Source organism: Bemisia tabaci, unplaced genomic scaffold (genome assembly GCF_918797505.1).
Source record: "Bemisia tabaci unplaced genomic scaffold, PGI_BMITA_v3".
NCBI lineage: Eukaryota > Metazoa > Arthropoda > Insecta > Hemiptera > Aleyrodidae > Bemisia > Bemisia tabaci.
Genome location: NW_027311746.1, coordinates 131,834 through 151,416, shown reverse-complemented (window position 1 = coordinate 151,416; position 19,583 = coordinate 131,834). Strand labels below are relative to the sequence as shown.

General features: G+C 43.4%; 6 protein-coding genes and 1 pseudogene across 6 annotated transcripts; 3 read left to right on the top strand and 4 right to left on the bottom strand.

Annotated features, from left to right (window-relative positions):
* Nucleotides 1-1,472: 1,472 nt before the first annotated feature.
* On the bottom strand, nt 1,473-1,947 carry LOC140225820 (histone H2B). Its single transcript, XM_072305771.1, has one exon. It carries the CDS (start codon nt 1,898-1,900, stop codon nt 1,529-1,531), a length of 372 nt encoding a protein of 123 aa, XP_072161872.1. The 5' UTR covers nt 1,901-1,947; the 3' UTR covers nt 1,473-1,528.
* Nucleotides 1,948-3,650: 1,703 nt separating this feature from the next.
* Nucleotides 3,651-4,130, bottom strand: LOC140225825 (histone H2A). The gene has a single exon (XM_072305776.1). It carries the CDS (start codon nt 4,080-4,082, stop codon nt 3,708-3,710), a length of 375 nt encoding a protein of 124 aa, XP_072161877.1. The 5' UTR covers nt 4,083-4,130; the 3' UTR covers nt 3,651-3,707.
* Nucleotides 4,131-6,481: 2,351 nt separating this feature from the next.
* On the top strand, nt 6,482-6,999 carry LOC140225824 (histone H3). Its single transcript, XM_072305775.1, has one exon. It carries the CDS (start codon nt 6,535-6,537, stop codon nt 6,943-6,945), a length of 411 nt encoding a protein of 136 aa, XP_072161876.1. The 5' UTR covers nt 6,482-6,534; the 3' UTR covers nt 6,946-6,999.
* Nucleotides 7,000-10,605: 3,606 nt separating this feature from the next.
* On the bottom strand, nt 10,606-10,734 carry LOC140225837 (U1 spliceosomal RNA; annotated as a pseudogene).
* A 2,948-nt stretch (nt 10,735-13,682) lies between these two features.
* LOC140225827 (histone H3) lies at nt 13,683-14,215 on the bottom strand. Its single transcript, XM_072305779.1, has one exon. The coding sequence runs from the start codon at nt 14,145-14,147 to the stop codon at nt 13,737-13,739; it is 411 nt and encodes a 136-aa protein (XP_072161880.1). The 5' UTR covers nt 14,148-14,215; the 3' UTR covers nt 13,683-13,736.
* A 2,337-nt stretch (nt 14,216-16,552) lies between these two features.
* LOC140225823 (histone H2A) lies at nt 16,553-17,027 on the top strand. The gene has a single exon (XM_072305774.1). The coding sequence runs from the start codon at nt 16,596-16,598 to the stop codon at nt 16,968-16,970; it is 375 nt and encodes a 124-aa protein (XP_072161875.1). The 5' UTR covers nt 16,553-16,595; the 3' UTR covers nt 16,971-17,027.
* Nucleotides 17,028-18,739: 1,712 nt separating this feature from the next.
* On the top strand, nt 18,740-19,205 carry LOC140225822 (histone H2B). Its single transcript, XM_072305773.1, has one exon. It carries the CDS (start codon nt 18,778-18,780, stop codon nt 19,147-19,149), a length of 372 nt encoding a protein of 123 aa, XP_072161874.1. The 5' UTR covers nt 18,740-18,777; the 3' UTR covers nt 19,150-19,205.
* Nucleotides 19,206-19,583: the final 378 nt, after the last annotated feature.

The window sequence follows — 19,583 nt, the reverse complement described above, 5'->3', positions numbered from 1 at the left end:
GAGGCGCATACGTGTGGAGTCGCTGGAAAATCGAGATAATAAGCGATTTCAACTATAGTCGGACCACATTTTGCACCAAGGAAACATTTTTGAAACAACATATAAATCATCGGTTTTCGGTTTCCCTGTGCAGGAAGGTGCTTTCATGGAAGAGCCAGAGATTGTGGTTCCTTATTGCAAATTATTATCCAGTTATTCTTGAAATATAATCGTGACAAATTCGCTGACAAAATCCAATTTTTAAGCATCCGATGTGAGTTCAAACTTCCTTTCTCCATGTAATTTTTTGTATCAGCGCAGTGGTATATGGGATTCCCGCTCGCCGCGCACTCTCGCGCCAACGTACGCAACTGCTTGCTCACGGCTCAACTTCTGCTTCAATTCTTCCCTATTCAGTCGGGCCTAGCTTTGAACTTTGAGATCGCACGAGATTAAGTCATTCCTTTGACTCCGATCTTTGGGTTCGTGATGGACAGAGAGTAAGAGGGTTAGAGGCCCGACTCAATGATAGAAAACTGAAACAGAAGTTGAAGAAGTTGCGTACGTTGACACGAGAGCGCGCTAGTACCTACAGCTCGCTCATTGGTCAGTGATGACCAGAGTTAAGAAATTTCATGAAAGATTATAAAAAGAAATTTCATTTAACACGCAGAATTCAGGATTAAACCCTTGAAACTTATGAATCTCCTTAAGTTCATTTATAGGAACGTGGTAAACTGTGAAAGGGACCTTTAGAAATGCCCAGAAAGTTGAGTAAAACAGCAAAAACATAATTTTGAATTTTTTATCTTAAATTTTGGTTGAACACACAGCCGTACCGGTTGAACACCAAAATAAATTTTACGGATAAAGTAAGACGTTAGCTTACATATTTGGAGCAAAACAAATTTCTTGACTATAAAGAATCCTAGTACCCCCTAATAGTATATCTTTCTTTTTTGGTACAAAAGGGAGGGATCTTGAACTATCTTTGAAACAATTTAAATGATTTTTTCATTTGTCTCTGGTTTTTTCAGAAATTATCAGTTTGAAATTTGAGGTTATGGTCCCCGGTCCCCCTCCCCATGATGAGCCAGAACTGCCAGAAGAGAAAGAGTAGTGAGAGAAGGCCAGAAGAGAAGAGCTGAGAGAAGACCGCGCTCCAACTGGTCTAATTGACGAATATTATTCTCTTTGAAAATAGAAACAAATTCTGTTAGAAAAAATAAGCATTTTTGACATTTTGTCGGTCGAAAGAAATTTCATTCGATGAAATTTCTTTTAGCAACTCTGGTGATGACGCTAACTATTGCAAATCTATTAACGAGTTGCAGATGCTAACGCGCTGTCGCGTCGACGTACGCAACTTCTTGCTTTCATGGCAAACTTGACACTTGTGTTTCAGGAGGTTTTCCCTATCCAAGTATCCAATCGCACGCTCTTACCTTCCATACTCTCTGATGATGAACTGGATGGGTCAAAGTGCTCGTAAATTTGGTGGCCCTGAAAAGGGCCGTTTTAAAGTGTGGAGCCGGATGAAGAGCAAAATCTACTTCGAGCTGGTGTACTTGGTGACAGCCTTGGTTCCTTCCGAGACGGCGTGCTTGGCCAATTCTCCGGGGAGGAGGAGCCTGACAGCGGTCTGGATCTCCCGGGAGGTGATGGTGGACCTCTTGTTGTAGTGGGAGAGACGGCTAGCTTCGGCGGCGATACGCTCGAAGATATCGTTGACGAAGGAGTTCATGATAGACATAGCCTTGGAGGAAACTCCGGTGTCGGGGTGGACTTGCTTCAAGACTTTGTAGATGTAGATGGCGTAGGATTCCTTCCTCCTGCGCTTCTTCTTCTTGTCACCCTTGGTGATGTTCTTCTGGGCTTTGCCCGCTTTCTTCACTGCCTTACCACTTGCTTTCGGTGCCATTGCGTCACTCTGTTCGATCTGCAAACGAATGACTGACTTAGCTCGGCTCGGGTTTTTATATACGACGGGCCGCCTCGCCGCGCCCAATCCCGAGCGGTCTAGCCGGCTCGCGGTGGGGCGCCAGGTGCTTGCCCATTTCCCCTCTCTACTCTTTTGTCCTCTCCGGTGGCGGGCTCGTATAATATTCCGTTGTACGTTCAGCGCAGACCGCTCAGTCGTAGAGTTCATTATAAATTCCGTATTTAAGGTTCTCATGCGCTACCTTCCCTATCATGAGTACCTCAGCCCGGCGATTACTTTTGTTGCGGACGTTTCGTTCTATGCCGTAAACTGTCCCGGAGTTGATCTACTCAGCCTCAGCCCGAAAAATTCATTCAAAATTTTTCGAAGACTGACCGGGACGCATTCAGAAAAAAGGAACCAGCGCGATTATAGTGCTTTCAAAATCGTGCAACTTCTTCTTTACTTTTAAAAATACTCAGTAAATGTACAGCTTTAAAATTCACATAATTATTTTCCCTTAAAATCAACAATTCTTTTTGGTTGGAAACGAAAACTATTTATTGCGCTGGTTCCTTTTTTACTAAATGCGATCCGATTAATGTACCTTTGTTGCGGACGTTTCGTTCTACGCCGTAAACTGTCCCGGAGTTGGTCTGCTCAGCTCAAAAAAATCATTAATTCCTCAAGTGAGTTTACGGTTAAAATTTCAACATTAAATAATTTATTGTGAAAACTCCCGTCAGATCCATAGAGCACATATGAACCGAGTTCATCAGAAAGGAACCAACCCACATCTTTGAAAAAATCGAGTTGAGGATGTTTTTGAGTTCCTCTAGTTTTATATTTTCTTCTGCCAAAAATTCAAAGTCGAAAAAAAAATATTAGTTTGTGAAATGAGGCGTTAAAGTTTACTTTCTACACTGAGTCTTTTGGAGGAATAACTCGAAATCCAAGCCAGGACCAATCTGCAGTTACTAGATCGTTGGTAGTGAATGCTGATTACTGATTATTCCGGTCCAAACCTTGAAAATCACTGGTCTAAACATGCCTTCAGAAGAACAGAAAAACGTTGCGAAACTAGGAATTTGAAATGAAAAGTGAACTTTCATACCAGTAAATGAAGATCTTTAGTATCCTGTGTCCAAAGTTTTACCGTTCACAAAGTTGATTTTTAAATTTCCTCAAGGAAAAAAATTGTCCATGGACGATTTTAGAGACAACGCTCAAAGACCGTCGGTTGATTGATTATACAGTGCAGTGCAGCAGTGAGTGGAAACACATACACGTACAAGTTAGGTTGCTATATTTACGGCAGAGAGTATAGAAGGTTAGAGCCCGACTGGATAGGGAAGAATTGAAACAGAAGTTGAGCCGTGAGCAAGCAGTTGCGTACGTTGGCGCGAGAGTGCGCGGCGAGCGGGAATGCCGTGAGCAAGCAGTTGCGTACATTGGCGCGAGAGTGCGCGGCGAGCGGGAGTCCCATACCACTGCGCGCTGATTGGTTAAGCGAGAGTTGCGGACGGACGATGTATAAAAAATTGCCTATGTGGAGGTGATCCGGCAGCAACATACCCGCCGCTAGTCACTGGAAAAGAGTAGAAAATAGTAGTTGCGTACGTTGCCAGCGAGCGCTTCTTTTTCAATTACCTAGCATTGCGTCGGACCCTTATTAACCTTCTCTTCTCTTCTATACTCTCCGATTTACGGAGAGCACATTACTTATTCTGCTACCTAAGTTGCTCGATAATTTGGTGGCCCTGAAAAGGGCCGTTTTAAAGTGAAGAGACGAATGGAGAAAGTGAACTTATGCTTTCTTCTCGGTCTTCTTGGGCAGAAGTACAGCTTGGATGTTGGGCAGAACACCTCCTTGGGCGATGGTGACGCCAGAGAGAAGCTTGTTTAATTCTTCATCGTTACGGATTGCAAGTTGCAAGTGACGGGGGATGATCCTAGTCTTCTTGTTGTCACGAGCGGCGTTACCAGCCAACTCGAGAACTTCAGCGGCCAAGTATTCCATGACAGCGGCTAAGTAGACGGGAGCTCCGGCACCAACACGCTCGGCGTAGTTTCCTTTGCGGAGCAGACGGTGGATACGTCCAACAGGGAATTGGAGCCCAGCACGGGATGAACGAGTCTTGGACTTGCCCTTAGTCTTTCCTCCTTTACCTCTTCCAGACATGTTGAGTTAAGCGTTTAGATCTGCTGCGTGTCGAGAGAGCGAAACGAATGACCACAAGGGCTGAAGCTTGGGTATTTATACCTGCGCGACTGCCTTCCGGCAGCCAATGGGAGGAGCGCGGCTAGCAACTTCGATCGTGTGAGGGGTCGCCACAGCAGGCGCGTCACACAGGTCCTTGTTCCTCGGCGTTTCAACGAGCACAGCTGCTCGCCTCCTCATAACTTATTCCATTTAATTGAACAGAGGCTTTGCGCACATCACGGAATAAAATCCGGACAAAAATGAAATGATGAATGAACCATGGTCACTATGGTGAATGAACTGAAATTGAAGCCGACCTAGTTGCGGTACTCGTTCGATTTCTGAGTTCAGTCCTTTGGTAAGGCGAGTCACTGCACTGCCTCATGAGTCCATCTATACAGTTAAATCCGCACAATTTTCCCCTCACATTTAAATTTAATTTCTGATTTCAGAGCGTAGCAACTTAGTAAACTCCACCAGGGAGTGAAAGAGAGATAATCTTGATGTGTTGCATCAATTTGATTTCTGAACGTCTAAGCGGAGAGGTTAGGCGCGGAAGTGAAATGGTTGCATTTGATACTCAATAAGCATAAAACTTTCTTGAACCAAATAATTAGAATTTCTTAGACCACTTATATATCTAATAGCTTCCTTATGAGTATTGTAATTTGCAATGTAAGGCCGTCTACAAAATTTTATACATTCAGGGCGGAGAGCTCATGAGTTTTCAATGTATTGGGAACAATAACTCATCAATCCACAAGCTCTTCTCGTTCCTTCCTCATTAAATGCTTCCCATTTATTTAAATGCTGATAGATAGATACGCAGATGGATAGAATTTACTGACGCATACAGCCTATAGTAAAAAAGCTCTGGCACAAGTCAAATTTACAATTTATACAACAATACACCGTATTCGATACGGGTTCGATGTGTCGTTTGGTTCAAAACAATAGAACATAACCTCAAACCAAACTGTAAGGATTTAAGTTGGAAAAGCTGAAAATGAGAAATTTCCTGACAATTTCACTTTGAATTGGCATTTGGTAGTGTGGTACTCAAAAGAATAAAAAATCTGTTACAAAAGACCCGTTCTTTCAGATTTCTGAATTTACTTTTGAGGCTATGTTTATGTTTTGCACCAATCGATATCGATACAATCTCACCTGTTTGATGTATCGAATACGATCAATTACAGTAATTTAAACAAAAGGAATTACACAGGTTCTTCGACAAATTCTTTTAGACTACAATAGGCCTTATATTTGAGTTTTATTTTCAATTGGTTAAGGAATATGTTCAATTTGCTGCGCAAGGTGTTGAAAAACGTTATCGCTTGATATTTCATTAATTTACTCTCCCTAGTTGCTACAATATTATTGTTCATGAAGCAATGTCTGGTGCCATATCCATGATATCCATGATTAGGGTTCATTCTGTCAATCGTTAGAATGTCAGTACGTATACCTTCATTGATAGTCTCATAAATGTACAGGGAAGGAACCCTCAAAATACCCTTTTCTGAAAATAAAGTTCTACAATGATAATTGTAAGGTTTGTTACAATTACAAATAATCCTGATAATTTTCTTTTGTAAGAGGAAGACATCGTCCAACTTGGGGAACATCCCCAGGTAGGTAGTTATCCCATGTTTCAATACGGAGTTAAATAATAATAATCTGAACAATTGAGCAAATCTGAAACAAGTCTGGTTAGTCTTCTGATTGGATAGAGGGTTTTTTGAATTTTTTTTTTTAACATACTGAACATGATCCTGCCAATTTAAATTCTTTTTGAACTTTTAAGGACTCTGTATTTTATGACATACTGAAGATTTCCAGACAAATGTTTGTTCAAAAGCTGAACATTGTTGTAAATGCCATCGGGTGATGTACATTTCTACTGAGAATTCTTACTTGCAGGAGAGACGAATTATTTCGTATGATATAACATTACGGAACTAATCAGAATTTCAAGCTACGTAAGAACATTTGGACTACATTTTGCAATAAGGAACTATAAATTTTAGCCCGGTTTAAAAACAGCGTATGTGCCATTGGTTTCCCCATGCACAAAAGTGTTTTTTTCAGATGAGCCAGAATTTATAGTTCCAAATTGCAAAATTCAGTCCATTTGACTGTCGGTCTAGGCCACAGGCATTTTGTCGAGTTAGTACTACTTTATTTACGATTTGATTACTGTTTGGGCGATTTTACTTACTATTCGCCTGCGATGTACTGAAAACCCCCCGCCGCTCGCAGGATTACCGGTTTTCAAATCGAGCGCCACTGCGAAAGGCTCCCATTGGGCGCTGTTCGACTGGGGAGCGAAATTGGCGGGAAGTTCTACTATAAATACTCGGAGCACCCTCCATGCGCCACTATTCCGTTGATTCATTCTGAGTCGTCGCTCGCACTCGCACCGTGAACCATGGCACGTACCAAGCAAACCGCTCGTAAGTCCACCGGAGGTAAGGCCCCTCGCAAGCAATTGGCCACCAAAGCCGCCCGCAAGAGTGCACCCGCCACTGGTGGCGTCAAGAAACCTCACCGTTACAGGCCCGGAACCGTCGCCCTGCGTGAAATCCGTCGTTACCAGAAGAGCACCGAGCTTCTTATCCGCAAGCTGCCCTTCCAGCGTCTCGTCCGTGAAATCGCTCAGGACTTCAAGACCGACCTCCGTTTCCAGAGCTCAGCCGTCCTCGCCCTTCAGGAAGCTAGCGAAGCTTACCTTGTTGGTCTCTTCGAAGACACCAACTTGTGTGCAATCCACGCCAAGCGTGTCACTATCATGCCCAAGGACATTCAACTGGCTCGCCGCATCCGTGGAGAACGTGCCTAAGCGCTTTCACTGTCCGTGCATCATTTTAAAACGGCCCTTTTCAGGGCCACCAAATCGCAGAGCAACCCCGCGCCCCTACAGGGGCCCTACCTTAGGGATGTCGATACCCAGGGAAGTATCGATACTCGGTATCGATACTGTCCCGCAGTCCCGACTCCCAAAAATCAAGGCGGATAAAGAATGGTGGTCGCATCTCGTACCCTCTTGACGTCACGATTGTAAACAAACCCAACTGCGGAGTTAGGGGGTTTGAGGTTTACGCTGCACTCTAACGCTATAAGGTATTGTATAGTCACTTATCATTGTAAGTATTTCTGGCGTTGATATCCCGAATTTAAAGTGAAATTACTGTGGTGTATTTTATTTTGCTATCTTTATCAGTAAATAATTTAAAAACCGTGAGAGGTTTTTTTTTTTTTTTTTTTTTTTTTTTTTAATATTTCTTAATTTTGCCATGGGTACCTGATTATCAATATAATTTTTCGGGGGATCCCCCGGACCGCCTTGTCTGGGGGGAGTCCTCCCTTCCCATCCCCGACCCCCTCTCCGTTTTTCCAATTTTCACACTTGTCTCCCAAATTTCCGAAAGTACAAATTTCTCCTGGAAGCATCAAAAAGAAGAATGATTGGACGTATGTATGTGTAAAGTCGCTTTTATAGCGCTCTTTGGCGCTCTGCGACCCCTAGCCGCCAAAGTCCCCTATCCTCCCAAAGCCCTTCAGGGAGTTGACAAACCCTCATTTCTTCTAAAATCCCCTGTCGCCACCCTTTCACTGGGCGTCCCCTTCGTCTCCTTCCAGGAGGAACCCAATCAAGCAACTTCTTTGGCAGCCTTTCGTCCGTCATTCTATTGACATGACCATACCAGACAAGCTGTCTGGTCATGACGTCGAATATGATGTCATTTTCGACTCCCATGATCTGACGCACTCTTTCATTGCGGACCCGATCTCTCCTAGAAATTCCAGCAGACCTCCTCCAGAAATCCATCTCCGTTGCTCTTAGCATCCCCTTTGTCCGCTCCTTCAGCTGCCAAACTTCACATCCATATGTAAGAATACTCTTGACTACAACGTCGTAAATTCTCCTCTTGTTCTCCTTGGAAATCCGAGGGTCCCAGAGGATTCCATTTAACATCGCTGTAGCCTTCCTTGCCAGGGTGTTTCTTTCCTTAATCGCTTGATCAGTTCTTCCATCCTGGGTCAACCGCACTCCCAAGTACTTATAGTGCTCGCAGCCTTTGATCTGCTGCCCATCCTCCAACTCAATGCTTTGCTGATCACCGCCAAAAGTCATCTTCTCAGATTTGGATATGCTGACTTCCAGACCCCACTTCCGATACTCTTCTACTAACTTGCGCATCATGTATTCCGCGTCGTCTTGATCTTGAGCAACCACCACCTGGTCATCAGCAAAGCACAGAGTGAACAGAGTTTCAAGATCACCCAAGGGGACACCCATACCAGAACATTTCTTTTTCCATTCTTTTAGCACGCACTCGAGATAAATTTTAAATAATGTTGGCGACAAACAACATCCCTGTTTTAAACCCTTAGTAACATAAAATCCCGCTGACAACCCCCCATGGCACTTAATTTTGGTAAAACTCCCTTTATAAAATCGCTTAACAGCGTCAATCAACCCCCCGTTAAAATTCGATTTTTCCAAGGCCTCCCAAAGTTTCACCAACGGCACACTGTCATACGCTTTCTGGAGATCCACAAAAATTAAATGCAGCTCCTGAGCTACGGCCATTTTCTTCTCAATGACCTGGACAATAACAAAGAGGTGATCTATCGTAGACCTGCCAGCTCGAAAACCAGCCTGCTCCTCTGCTTCGTGATCTTGCCATTTGCCATGATTGGACGTTATTTCCAAATTTCTAAGGAAAAACTACCGCATTACAGCTCTCAAAAATCCGAAATATACTAAGTCCAAAATGATAGGTCCAGTTTCGTCAGAAAGTTGCACATGTGCGTGAAGGCCGGAACGAGCCCATCGGGTACATTTCTTTAAACACAAATTTCAGCCAGAAATATTAAACATTAGAATGATTGTAACTTCCTTGCAAATTCTCAGTAAAAATTAACTCAGACTACGATCTGAAAGCGTTTCATTAGGAAGGAAAACTCATAATTCCGTTTGGAAGTTGTATGAGCCTCGCGCCGCGGCATCGCATCGGGTACACTTCGGGTACATTTCAAATCGCGCGGTAAAAGCCCGTACCCTCTGCACGTCACACATCTTTAAGATGGCAGCCAAAATCGAAATGCGACCACCATTCTTTATCCGCCTTGCCCAAAAATTACGCGCCCGTATGGAATGATTTCCGTAACCCTTGCGCGGGGGAGCGCTGCAGTCGCGGGCGGGTGACTGATTCGCGGGGGGGAGACATTCTGGCGGGGGGGCGTATGTGAATCGCGCGCGGGCACCACTGTTGTGCGCGAGGGTGACTGATCCGGGGGAGGGGGCCATTGTTTCGATTCATCGAAGAATCGATACACTACAGTGTTGCCAAGCCTATACACCAAATTTTCATGTCTATGGTTTTGAAATGGACATTACAAGTTCGAGTTTGTTCTGAAGATGGAAGAAGAAGAAGTTACTGTTGTTTGTTTACATAGTTCACGAGGAATATGGGGTTAGGTTTTATGCTTCAAATTTATGCTGACTTTAATTTCGTGGATTACTGAATATCATAATACGTAATTTGGTGAAATTAAACGCCTATTGATTTGGAGATGGCTGCTATTGGGGGAATAGGTAAGTACGTAGAACTAATTTTATTTTATCGCTGACAGTCTTCCGGAACTGTAATTTGGGCAGCCCAAAACATTGCCATAGCAGATAACGTAAACAATCTGTAATCAACGTAATCAAACAGTTAGAACATGATTTTCTGTTGAATGGCGTTGTAAACTGATATGAATTTTGTCGACTCATTTTTTTCCCTAAACCTACGAAACACCAAGGAGGCCATTTCTTGGACTTTGGACATGAAACGACTTAATCTGTTTTTCCACAACCATACATCATTGCACCAATATTTTTATATAGGTATTGGAAGAACTTTCAGACATTATCTTCCATAAAATTATAATGTTTCAATATAGCGATGTGTAAGATTGTTTACGTTATCTGCTGTGGCAATGTTTTGGGCTACCCAAATTACAGTTCCGGAAGACTGTCAGCGATAAAATAAAATTAGTTCACGTACTTACGTATTCCCTCATTAGCAGCCATCTCCAAATCAATAGGCGTTTAATTTCACCAAATTACGTATTAAGATATTCAGTAATTCACGAAATTAAAGTCAGCATAAATTTGAAGCATAAAACCTAACCCCATATTCCTCGTGAACTATGTAAACAAACAACAGTAACTTCTTCTTCTTCCATCTTCAGAACAAACTCGAACTTGTAATGTCCATTTCAAAACCATAGACATGAAAATTTGGTGTATAAGCTTGGCAACACTGTAGTGTATCGATTCTTCGATGAATCGAAACAATGGCCCCCTCCCCCGGATCAGTCACCCTCGCGCACAACAGTGGTGCCCGCGCGCGATTCACATACGCCCCCCCGCCAGAATGTCTCCCCCCCGCGAATCAGTCACCCGCCCGCGACTGCAGCGCTCCCCCGCGCAAGGGTTACGGAAATCATTCCATACGCCCGAGGTATCTACATTTGAGATACTCGCAGGGGTCAGCCCGACCGGAGTGCAATGGAAGGGCCTCGCCCTGGGGGAACCGCCTTCTTGATCACGGTAGCCCCCACGCCAGGTAAGTATGAAGGTGGAAGGGTCACTACTGGATACCCGTGTAAAGAGAAACTCTTTCCTCCACCGAGAGTGTTGCAAATTTATTCGGCTTGTTTTGATGCTTCAAAGTTTTTCAAGATACATTTTTTCGCTTTTTTGACTGAACAATTGGATCCCTCTACGAAAAACATGATGAAACCGTAGCTTCGAACAGATTAAATTCTAAAAAATAAATCAGAAATCGAGACAAGAAGTAGATCGAAAAGATCGAGTCGTCGTGCACATGCTACAAAATGCCCTCAGCAATAACTGCGCCAAACAGCCGCACGGAGCGCTGGGTTGCACGGACGGTAGATTGTGCTGTTCACTTCCAGAGGGAGTCTCTTCCGACAAGCGCGATTTTTAAATGCTGCGTGCGTGATCCGACAGTTCGTAGGATCGTACTGTTTCCTTAAAATGGCTTTCCTTTCTCACATTTGGTGTCGATTCGCCAAAAATGTGCTCGCAATTGTAAATCCTCGAATCATTCCTAACCGGGAACAGCTCCCGAAGTCGCCTAAGGTTTGCATTCGAATTAAGGGAAGTTTAAAGAGATCCGTCCATTTTAGAGAGTCCCCCATTTCAGACGACATTTTTGACAACTCTCCAGTAGAATTTGACCATTAAGCTTAGAAGATGGACCCATGCGAGGGATTATTACAATGATTTGCCTCCGAAAAAATTAACGAGAAAAACGCTCTCCCCACATGTAATATGTGCTTCAAATGTGCTTTTGATGAAAACATTTTTATTTACATTGCACACGGATAACGGTACATATAGAAACTGTAGTTTGGTGGTGGCCTACGAAAAAACGTAACACATTGCGGATCGGTCGTTCGAGAGGCGGGCGGGGTTCCCATTGAACTGAAATGCAAAATTGAAAGGTCGGAAATTTTTGTGAGTCATATCATGAAATTTCGTGAAGCTGTGAAAAATATGAGTCTCATCTCTCATATTTTCAAGGGCTGAGCATGGAAAGTAACACGGAAACACACCAGAAAGCAAAACCCCCATTTTTTTGCCGTAAAATGTCGAACCTTATTTTTCAATGTAAAATACCACATACGCACGAAAAATTAAAAAAATCGACGCCGACTTCCGCTCGAGATTTTTTTCATATCAACCCGGGACTCCTCCGACGCGATCTGCACTTAGAACGACGATTTGAAGGGATATTCAGTAAAAAATAATAATAAAAAAAAAAAAATAAAATAAAACAATTTTTTAAAAGAAAATCTGGACATCTAGTCGGTGCCGAATTTCTTTGTTTTCCGTGGTGCCTATTCGTCTCTAAAAAAACACATATCCTCGATAGAAAGGTCCGACTGCACTGCTAATAATTGAGATTTTTAATTGTATAATGTTTTAATAAAAGGGAGAACGTAGATCACTTTAATGTGAGGGTGCCATTGACAAGTCTCATAAGTCATAAGCCGAGGGTCATATTCATGGATTTCCGGCACTTCAGGTCCTGCACTAGTAGGCGGCGGCGCAACTGTTGACGGAAGGAGGAGTTCCAGAAATTTTTTACTGATAAGTGAAACTTCAAGGGCGGAGGCATTATTTGATCGTTTTGACTTTTTTGGCACGAACAAATTTTGTCTCCTTAGAGTTTTTGCAGACCCATAAAAATTATAGATTTAATATTTATCCTAAAATTCACTTATTCGAATTTACGACGCCTAGATATCAGATCGGGCTTTGGAATTCACGTGCATTGCCGAGGTGCGGACTTGATACTTGAGGTAGGGTAGGGATGTCGATACTTATCCGATACTTGCAAAGTATCGATACTTTCGATCGATACTTAACGATACTCGGTATCGATACTCCACGATATCGATACCATGCAGTATCGATGCCAAGACCCCAGTATCGACGGTATCGATACTTAATCTGATTTGGCCATGAAGAAGGCCTCTTTTTCTTTTTTAAAAAATTCTCTCCCCACTATTTCACCTTCATGATGCACTGTGACAAACGACGGAGTAATCAAGTTTCTCAAGATGATTATACTTCAATAAAAATGGTAAAAGCTCAGTTCGATAACTGTAGTTAAGGGCTCAAAATAGTTGACTAAGGACGCGAACAGGGCTTTTTCGAGAGAGGCGTAAATCTGGCGGAATTTAACGGCCGACAGACACATGCACACTCAGAATCCCGGCATAATTCAGAAATAGTATCGATGGTATCGATACCTCATAAGTATCGAAACTTCAGCTCGATGATCGATACCGGTATCGATGCTTAGAGTCGATACCAGTATCGATACCGAGTATCGATACTTCCCTGGGTATCGACATCCCTAAGGTAGGGCCCCTGTAGGGGCGCGGGGTTGCTCTGCGATAGGGATGTCGATACTTATCCGATACTTGCAAAGTATCGATACTTTACGATACTCGGCATCGATACTCCACGATATCGATACCATGCAGTATCGATGCCAAGACCCCAGTATCGACGGTATCGATACTTAATCTGATTTGGCCATGAAAAAGGCCTCTTTTTCTTTTTTAAAAAATTCTCTCCCCACTATTTCACCTTCATGATGCACTGTGACAAACGACGGAGTAATCAAGTTTCTCAAAATGATTATACTTCCATAAAAATGTTAAAAGCTCAGTTCGATAAGTGTAGTTAAAGGCTCAAAATAGTTGACTAAGGACGCGAACAGGGCTTTTTCGAGAGAGGCGGAATCTGGCGGATCTGGCGGAATTTAACGGCCGACAGACATACGCACACTCAGAATCCCGGCATAATTCAGAAATAGTATCGATGGTATCGATACCTCATAAGTATCGAAACTTCAGCTCGATGATCGATACCGGTATCGATGCTTAGAGTCGATACCAGTATCGATACCGAGTATCGATACTTCCCTGGGTATCGACATCCCTAAGGTAGGGCCCCTGTAGGGGCGCGGGGTTGCTCTGCGATTTGGTGGCCCTGAAAAGGGCCGTTTTAAAATGATGCACGGACAGTGAAAGCGCTTAGGCACGTTCTCCACGGATGCGGCGAGCCAGTTGAATGTCCTTGGGCATGATAGTGACACGCTTGGCGTGGATTGCACACAAGTTGGTGTCTTCGAAGAGACCAACAAGGTAAGCTTCGCTAGCTTCCTGAAGGGCGAGGACGGCTGAGCTCTGGAAACGGAGGTCGGTCTTGAAGTCCTGAGCGATTTCACGGACGAGACGCTGGAAGGGCAGCTTGCGGATAAGAAGCTCGGTGCTCTTCTGGTAACGACGGATTTCACGCAGGGCGACGGTTCCGGGCCTGTAACGGTGAGGTTTCTTGACGCCACCAGTGGCGGGTGCACTCTTGCGGGCGGCTTTGGTGGCCAATTGCTTGCGAGGGGCCTTACCTCCGGTGGACTTACGAGCGGTTTGCTTGGTACGTGCCATGGTTCACGGTGCGAGTGCGAGCGACGACTCAGAATGAATCAACGGAATAGTGGCGCATGGAGGGTGCTCCGAGTATTTATAGTAGAACTTCCCGCCAATTTCGCTCCCCAGTCGAACAGCGCCCAATGGGAGCCTTTCGCAGTGGCGCTCGATTTGAAAACCGGTAATCCTGCGAGCGGCGGGGGGTTTTCAGTACATCGCAGGCGAATAGTAAGTAAAATCGCCCAAACAGTAATCAAATCGTAAATAAAGTAGTACTAACTCGACAAAATGCCTGTGGCCTAGACCGACAGTCAAATGGACTGAATTTTGCAATTTGGAACTATAAATTCTGGCTCATCTGAAAAAAACACTTTTGTGCATGGGGAAACCAATGGCACATACGCTGTTTTTAAACCGGGCTAAAATTTATAGTTCCTTATTGCAAAATGTAGTCCAAATGTTCTTACGTAGCTTGAAATTCTGATTAGTTCCGTAATGTTATATCATACGAAATAATTCGTCTCTCCTGCAAGTAAGAATTCTCAGTAGAAATGTACATCACCCGATGGCATTTACAACAATGTTCAGCTTTTGAACAAACATTTGTCTGGAAATCTTCAGTATGTCATAAAATACAGAGTCCTTAAAAGTTCAAAAAGAATTTAAATTGGCAGGATCATGTTCAGTATGTTAAAAAAAAAATTCAAAAAACCCTCTATCCAATCAGAAGACTAACCAGACTTGTTTCAGATTTGCTCAATTGTTCAGATTATTATTATTTAACTCCGTATTGAAACATGGGATAACTACCTACCTGGGGATGTTCCCCAAGTTGGACGATGTCTTCCTCTTACAAAAGAAAATTATCAGGATTATTTGTAATTGTAACAAACCTTACAATTATCATTGTAGAACTTTATTTTCAGAAAAGGGTATTTTGAGGGTTCCTTCCCTGTACATTTATGAGACTATCAATGAAGGTATACGTACTGACATTCTAACGATTGACAGAATGAACCCTAATCATGGATATCATGGATATGGCACCAGACATTGCTTCATGAACAATAATATTGTAGCAACTAGGGAGAGTAAATTAATGAAATATCAAGCGATAACGTTTTTCAACACCTTGCGCAGCAAATTGAACATATTCCTTAACCAATTGAAAATAAAACTCAAATATAAGGCCTATTGTAGTCTAAAAGAATTTGTCGAAGAACCTGTGTAATTCCTTTTGTTTAAATTACTGTAATTGATCGTATTCGATACATCAAACAGGTGAGATTGTATCGATATCGATTGGTGCAAAACATAAACATAGCCTCAAAAGTAAATTCAGAAATCTGAAAGAACGGGTCTTTTGTAACAGATTTTTTATTCTTTTGAGTACCACACTACCAAATGCCAATTCAAAGTGAAATTGTCAGGAAATTTCTCATTTTCAGCTTTTCCAACTTAAATCCTTACAGTTTGGTTTGAGGTTATGTTCTATTGTTTTGAACCAAACGACACATCGAACCCGTATCGAATACGGTGTATTGTTGTATAAATTGTAAATTTGACTTGTGCCAGAGCTTTTTTACTATAGGCTGTATGCGTCAGTAAATTCTATCCATCTGCGTATCTATCTATCAGCATTTAAATAAATGGGAAGCATTTAATGAGGAAGGAACGAGAAGAGCTTGTGGATTGATGAGTTATTGTTCCCAATACATTGAAAACTCATGAGCTCTCCGCCCTGAATGTATAAAATTTTGTAGACGGCCTTACATTGCAAATTACAATACTCATAAGGAAGCTATTAGATATATAAGTGGTCTAAGAAATTCTAATTATTTGGTTCAAGAAAGTTTTATGCTTATTGAGTATCAAATGCAACCATTTCACTTCCGCGCCTAACCTCTCCGCTTAGACGTTCAGAAATCAAATTGATGCAACACATCAAGATTATCTCTCTTTCACTCCCTGGTGGAGTTTACTAAGTTGCTACGCTCTGAAATCAGAAATTAAATTTAAATGTGAGGGGAAAATTGTGCGGATTTAACTGTATAGATGGACTCATGAGGCAGTGCAGTGACTCGCCTTACCAAAGGACTGAACTCAGAAATCGAACGAGTACCGCAACTAGGTCGGCTTCAATTTCAGTTCATTCACCATAGTGACCATGGTTCATTCATCATTTCATTTTTGTCCGGATTTTATTCCGTGATGTGCGCAAAGCCTCTGTTCAATTAAATGGAATAAGTTATGAGGAGGCGAGCAGCTGTGCTCGTTGAAACGCCGAGGAACAAGGACCTGTGTGACGCCTGCTGTGCGACCCCTCACACGATCGAAGTTGCTAGCCGCGCTCCTCCCATTGGCTGCCGGAAGGCAGTCGCGCAGGTATAAATACCCAAGCTTCAGCACTTGTGGTCATTCGTTTCGCTCTCTCGACACGCAGCAGATCTAAACGCTTAACTCAACATGTCTGGAAGAGGTAAAGGAGGAAAGACTAAGGGCAAGTCCAAGACTCGTTCATCCCGTGCTGGGCTCCAATTCCCTGTTGGACGTATCCACCGTCTGCTCCGCAAAGGAAACTACGCCGAGCGTGTTGGTGCCGGAGCTCCCGTCTACTTAGCCGCTGTCATGGAATACTTGGCCGCTGAAGTTCTCGAGTTGGCTGGTAACGCCGCTCGTGACAACAAGAAGACTAGGATCATCCCCCGTCACTTGCAACTTGCAATCCGTAACGATGAAGAATTAAACAAGCTTCTCTCTGGCGTCACCATCGCCCAAGGAGGTGTTCTGCCCAACATCCAAGCTGTACTTCTGCCCAAGAAGACCGAGAAGAAAGCATAAGTTCACTTTCTCCATTCGTCTCTTCACTTTAAAACGGCCCTTTTCAGGGCCACCAAATTATCGAGCAACTTAGGTAGCAGAATAAGTAATGTGCTCTCCGTAAATCGGAGAGTATAGAAGAGAAGAGAAGGTTAATAAGGGTCCGACGCAATGCTAGGTAATTGAAAAAGAAGCGCTCGCTGGCAACGTACGCAACTACTATTTTCTACTCTTTTCCAGTGACTAGCGGCGGGTATGTTGCTGCCGGATCACCTCCACATAGGCAATTTTTTATACATCGTCCGTCCGCAACTCTCGCTTAACCAATCAGCGCGCAGTGGTATGGGACTCCCGCTCGCCGCGCACTCTCGCGCCAATGTACGCAACTGCTTGCTCACGGCATTCCCGCTCGCCGCGCACTCTCGCGCCAACGTACGCAACTGCTTGCTCACGGCTCAACTTCTGTTTCAATTCTTCCCTATCCAGTCGGGCTCTAACCTTCTATACTCTCTGCCGTAAATATAGCAACCTAACTTGTACGTGTATGTGTTTCCACTCACTGCTGCACTGCACTGTATAATCAATCAACCGACGGTCTTTGAGCGTTGTCTCTAAAATCGTCCATGGACAATTTTTTTCCTTGAGGAAATTTAAAAATCAACTTTGTGAACGGTAAAACTTTGGACACAGGATACTAAAGATCTTCATTTACTGGTATGAAAGTTCACTTTTCATTTCAAATTCCTAGTTTCGCAACGTTTTTCTGTTCTTCTGAAGGCATGTTTAGACCAGTGATTTTCAAGGTTTGGACCGGAATAATCAGTAATCAGCATTCACTACCAACGATCTAGTAACTGCAGATTGGTCCTGGCTTGGATTTCGAGTTATTCCTCCAAAAGACTCAGTGTAGAAAGTAAACTTTAACGCCTCATTTCACAAACTAATATTTTTTTTTCGACTTTGAATTTTTGGCAGAAGAAAATATAAAACTAGAGGAACTCAAAAACATCCTCAACTCGATTTTTTCAAAGATGTGGGTTGGTTCCTTTCTGATGAACTCGGTTCATATGTGCTCTATGGATCTGACGGGAGTTTTCACAATAAATTATTTAATGTTGAAATTTTAACCGTAAACTCACTTGAGGAATTAATGATTTTTTTGAGCTGAGCAGACCAACTCCGGGACAGTTTACGGCGTAGAACGAAACGTCCGCAACAAAGGTACATTAATCGGATCGCATTTAGTAAAAAAGGAACCAGCGCAATAAATAGTTTTCGTTTCCAACCAAAAAGAATTGTTGATTTTAAGGGAAAATAATTATGTGAATTTTAAAGCTGTACATTTACTGAGTATTTTTAAAAGTAAAGAAGAAGTTGCACGATTTTGAAAGCACTATAATCGCGCTGGTTCCTTTTTTCTGAATGCGTCCCGGTCAGTCTTCGAAAAATTTTGAATGAATTTTTCGGGCTGAGGCTGAGTAGATCAACTCCGGGACAGTTTACGGCATAGAACGAAACGTCCGCAACAAAAGTAATCGCCGGGCTGAGGTACTCATGATAGGGAAGGTAGCGCATGAGAACCTTAAATACGGAATTTATAATGAACTCTACGACTGAGCGGTCTGCGCTGAACGTACAACGGAATATTATACGAGCCCGCCACCGGAGAGGACAAAAGAGTAGAGAGGGGAAATGGGCAAGCACCTGGCGCCCCACCGCGAGCCGGCTAGACCGCTCGGGATTGGGCGCGGCGAGGCGGCCCGTCGTATATAAAAACCCGAGCCGAGCTAAGTCAGTCATTCGTTTGCAGATCGAACAGAGTGACGCAATGGCACCGAAAGCAAGTGGTAAGGCAGTGAAGAAAGCGGGCAAAGCCCAGAAGAACATCACCAAGGGTGACAAGAAGAAGAAGCGCAGGAGGAAGGAATCCTACGCCATCTACATCTACAAAGTCTTGAAGCAAGTCCACCCCGACACCGGAGTTTCCTCCAAGGCTATGTCTATCATGAACTCCTTCGTCAACGATATCTTCGAGCGTATCGCCGCCGAAGCTAGCCGTCTCTCCCACTACAACAAGAGGTCCACCATCACCTCCCGGGAGATCCAGACCGCTGTCAGGCTCCTCCTCCCCGGAGAATTGGCCAAGCACGCCGTCTCGGAAGGAACCAAGGCTGTCACCAAGTACACCAGCTCGAAGTAGATTTTGCTCTTCATCCGGCTCCACACTTTAAAACGGCCCTTTTCAGGGCCACCAAATTTACGAGCACTTTGACCCATCCAGTTCATCATCAGAGAGTATGGAAGGTAAGAGCGTGCGATTGGATACTTGGATAGGGAAAACCTCCTGAAACACAAGTGTCAAGTTTGCCATGAAAGCAAGAAGTTGCGTACGTCGACGCGACAGCGCGTTAGCATCTGCAACTCGTTAATAGATTTGCAATAGTTAGCGTCATCACCAGAGTTGCTAAAAGAAATTTCATCGAATGAAATTTCTTTCGACCGACAAAATGTCAAAAATGCTTATTTTTTCTAACAGAATTTGTTTCTATTTTCAAAGAGAATAATATTCGTCAATTAGACCAGTTGGAGCGCGGTCTTCTCTCAGCTCTTCTCTTCTGGCCTTCTCTCACTACT

Excerpts from the sequence above, each read along its gene's own strand:
- LOC140225820 (XM_072305771.1), bottom strand. The coding sequence starts at position 1,900 with ATGGCACCGAAAGCAAGTGGTAAGGCAGTGAAGAAAGCGGGCAAAGCC.
- LOC140225825 (XM_072305776.1), bottom strand. The coding sequence starts at position 4,082 with ATGTCTGGAAGAGGTAAAGGAGGAAAGACTAAGGGCAAGTCCAAGACT.
- LOC140225824 (XM_072305775.1), top strand. The coding sequence starts at position 6,535 with ATGGCACGTACCAAGCAAACCGCTCGTAAGTCCACCGGAGGTAAGGCC.
- LOC140225827 (XM_072305779.1), bottom strand. The coding sequence starts at position 14,147 with ATGGCACGTACCAAGCAAACCGCTCGTAAGTCCACCGGAGGTAAGGCC.
- LOC140225823 (XM_072305774.1), top strand. The coding sequence starts at position 16,596 with ATGTCTGGAAGAGGTAAAGGAGGAAAGACTAAGGGCAAGTCCAAGACT.
- LOC140225822 (XM_072305773.1), top strand. The coding sequence starts at position 18,778 with ATGGCACCGAAAGCAAGTGGTAAGGCAGTGAAGAAAGCGGGCAAAGCC.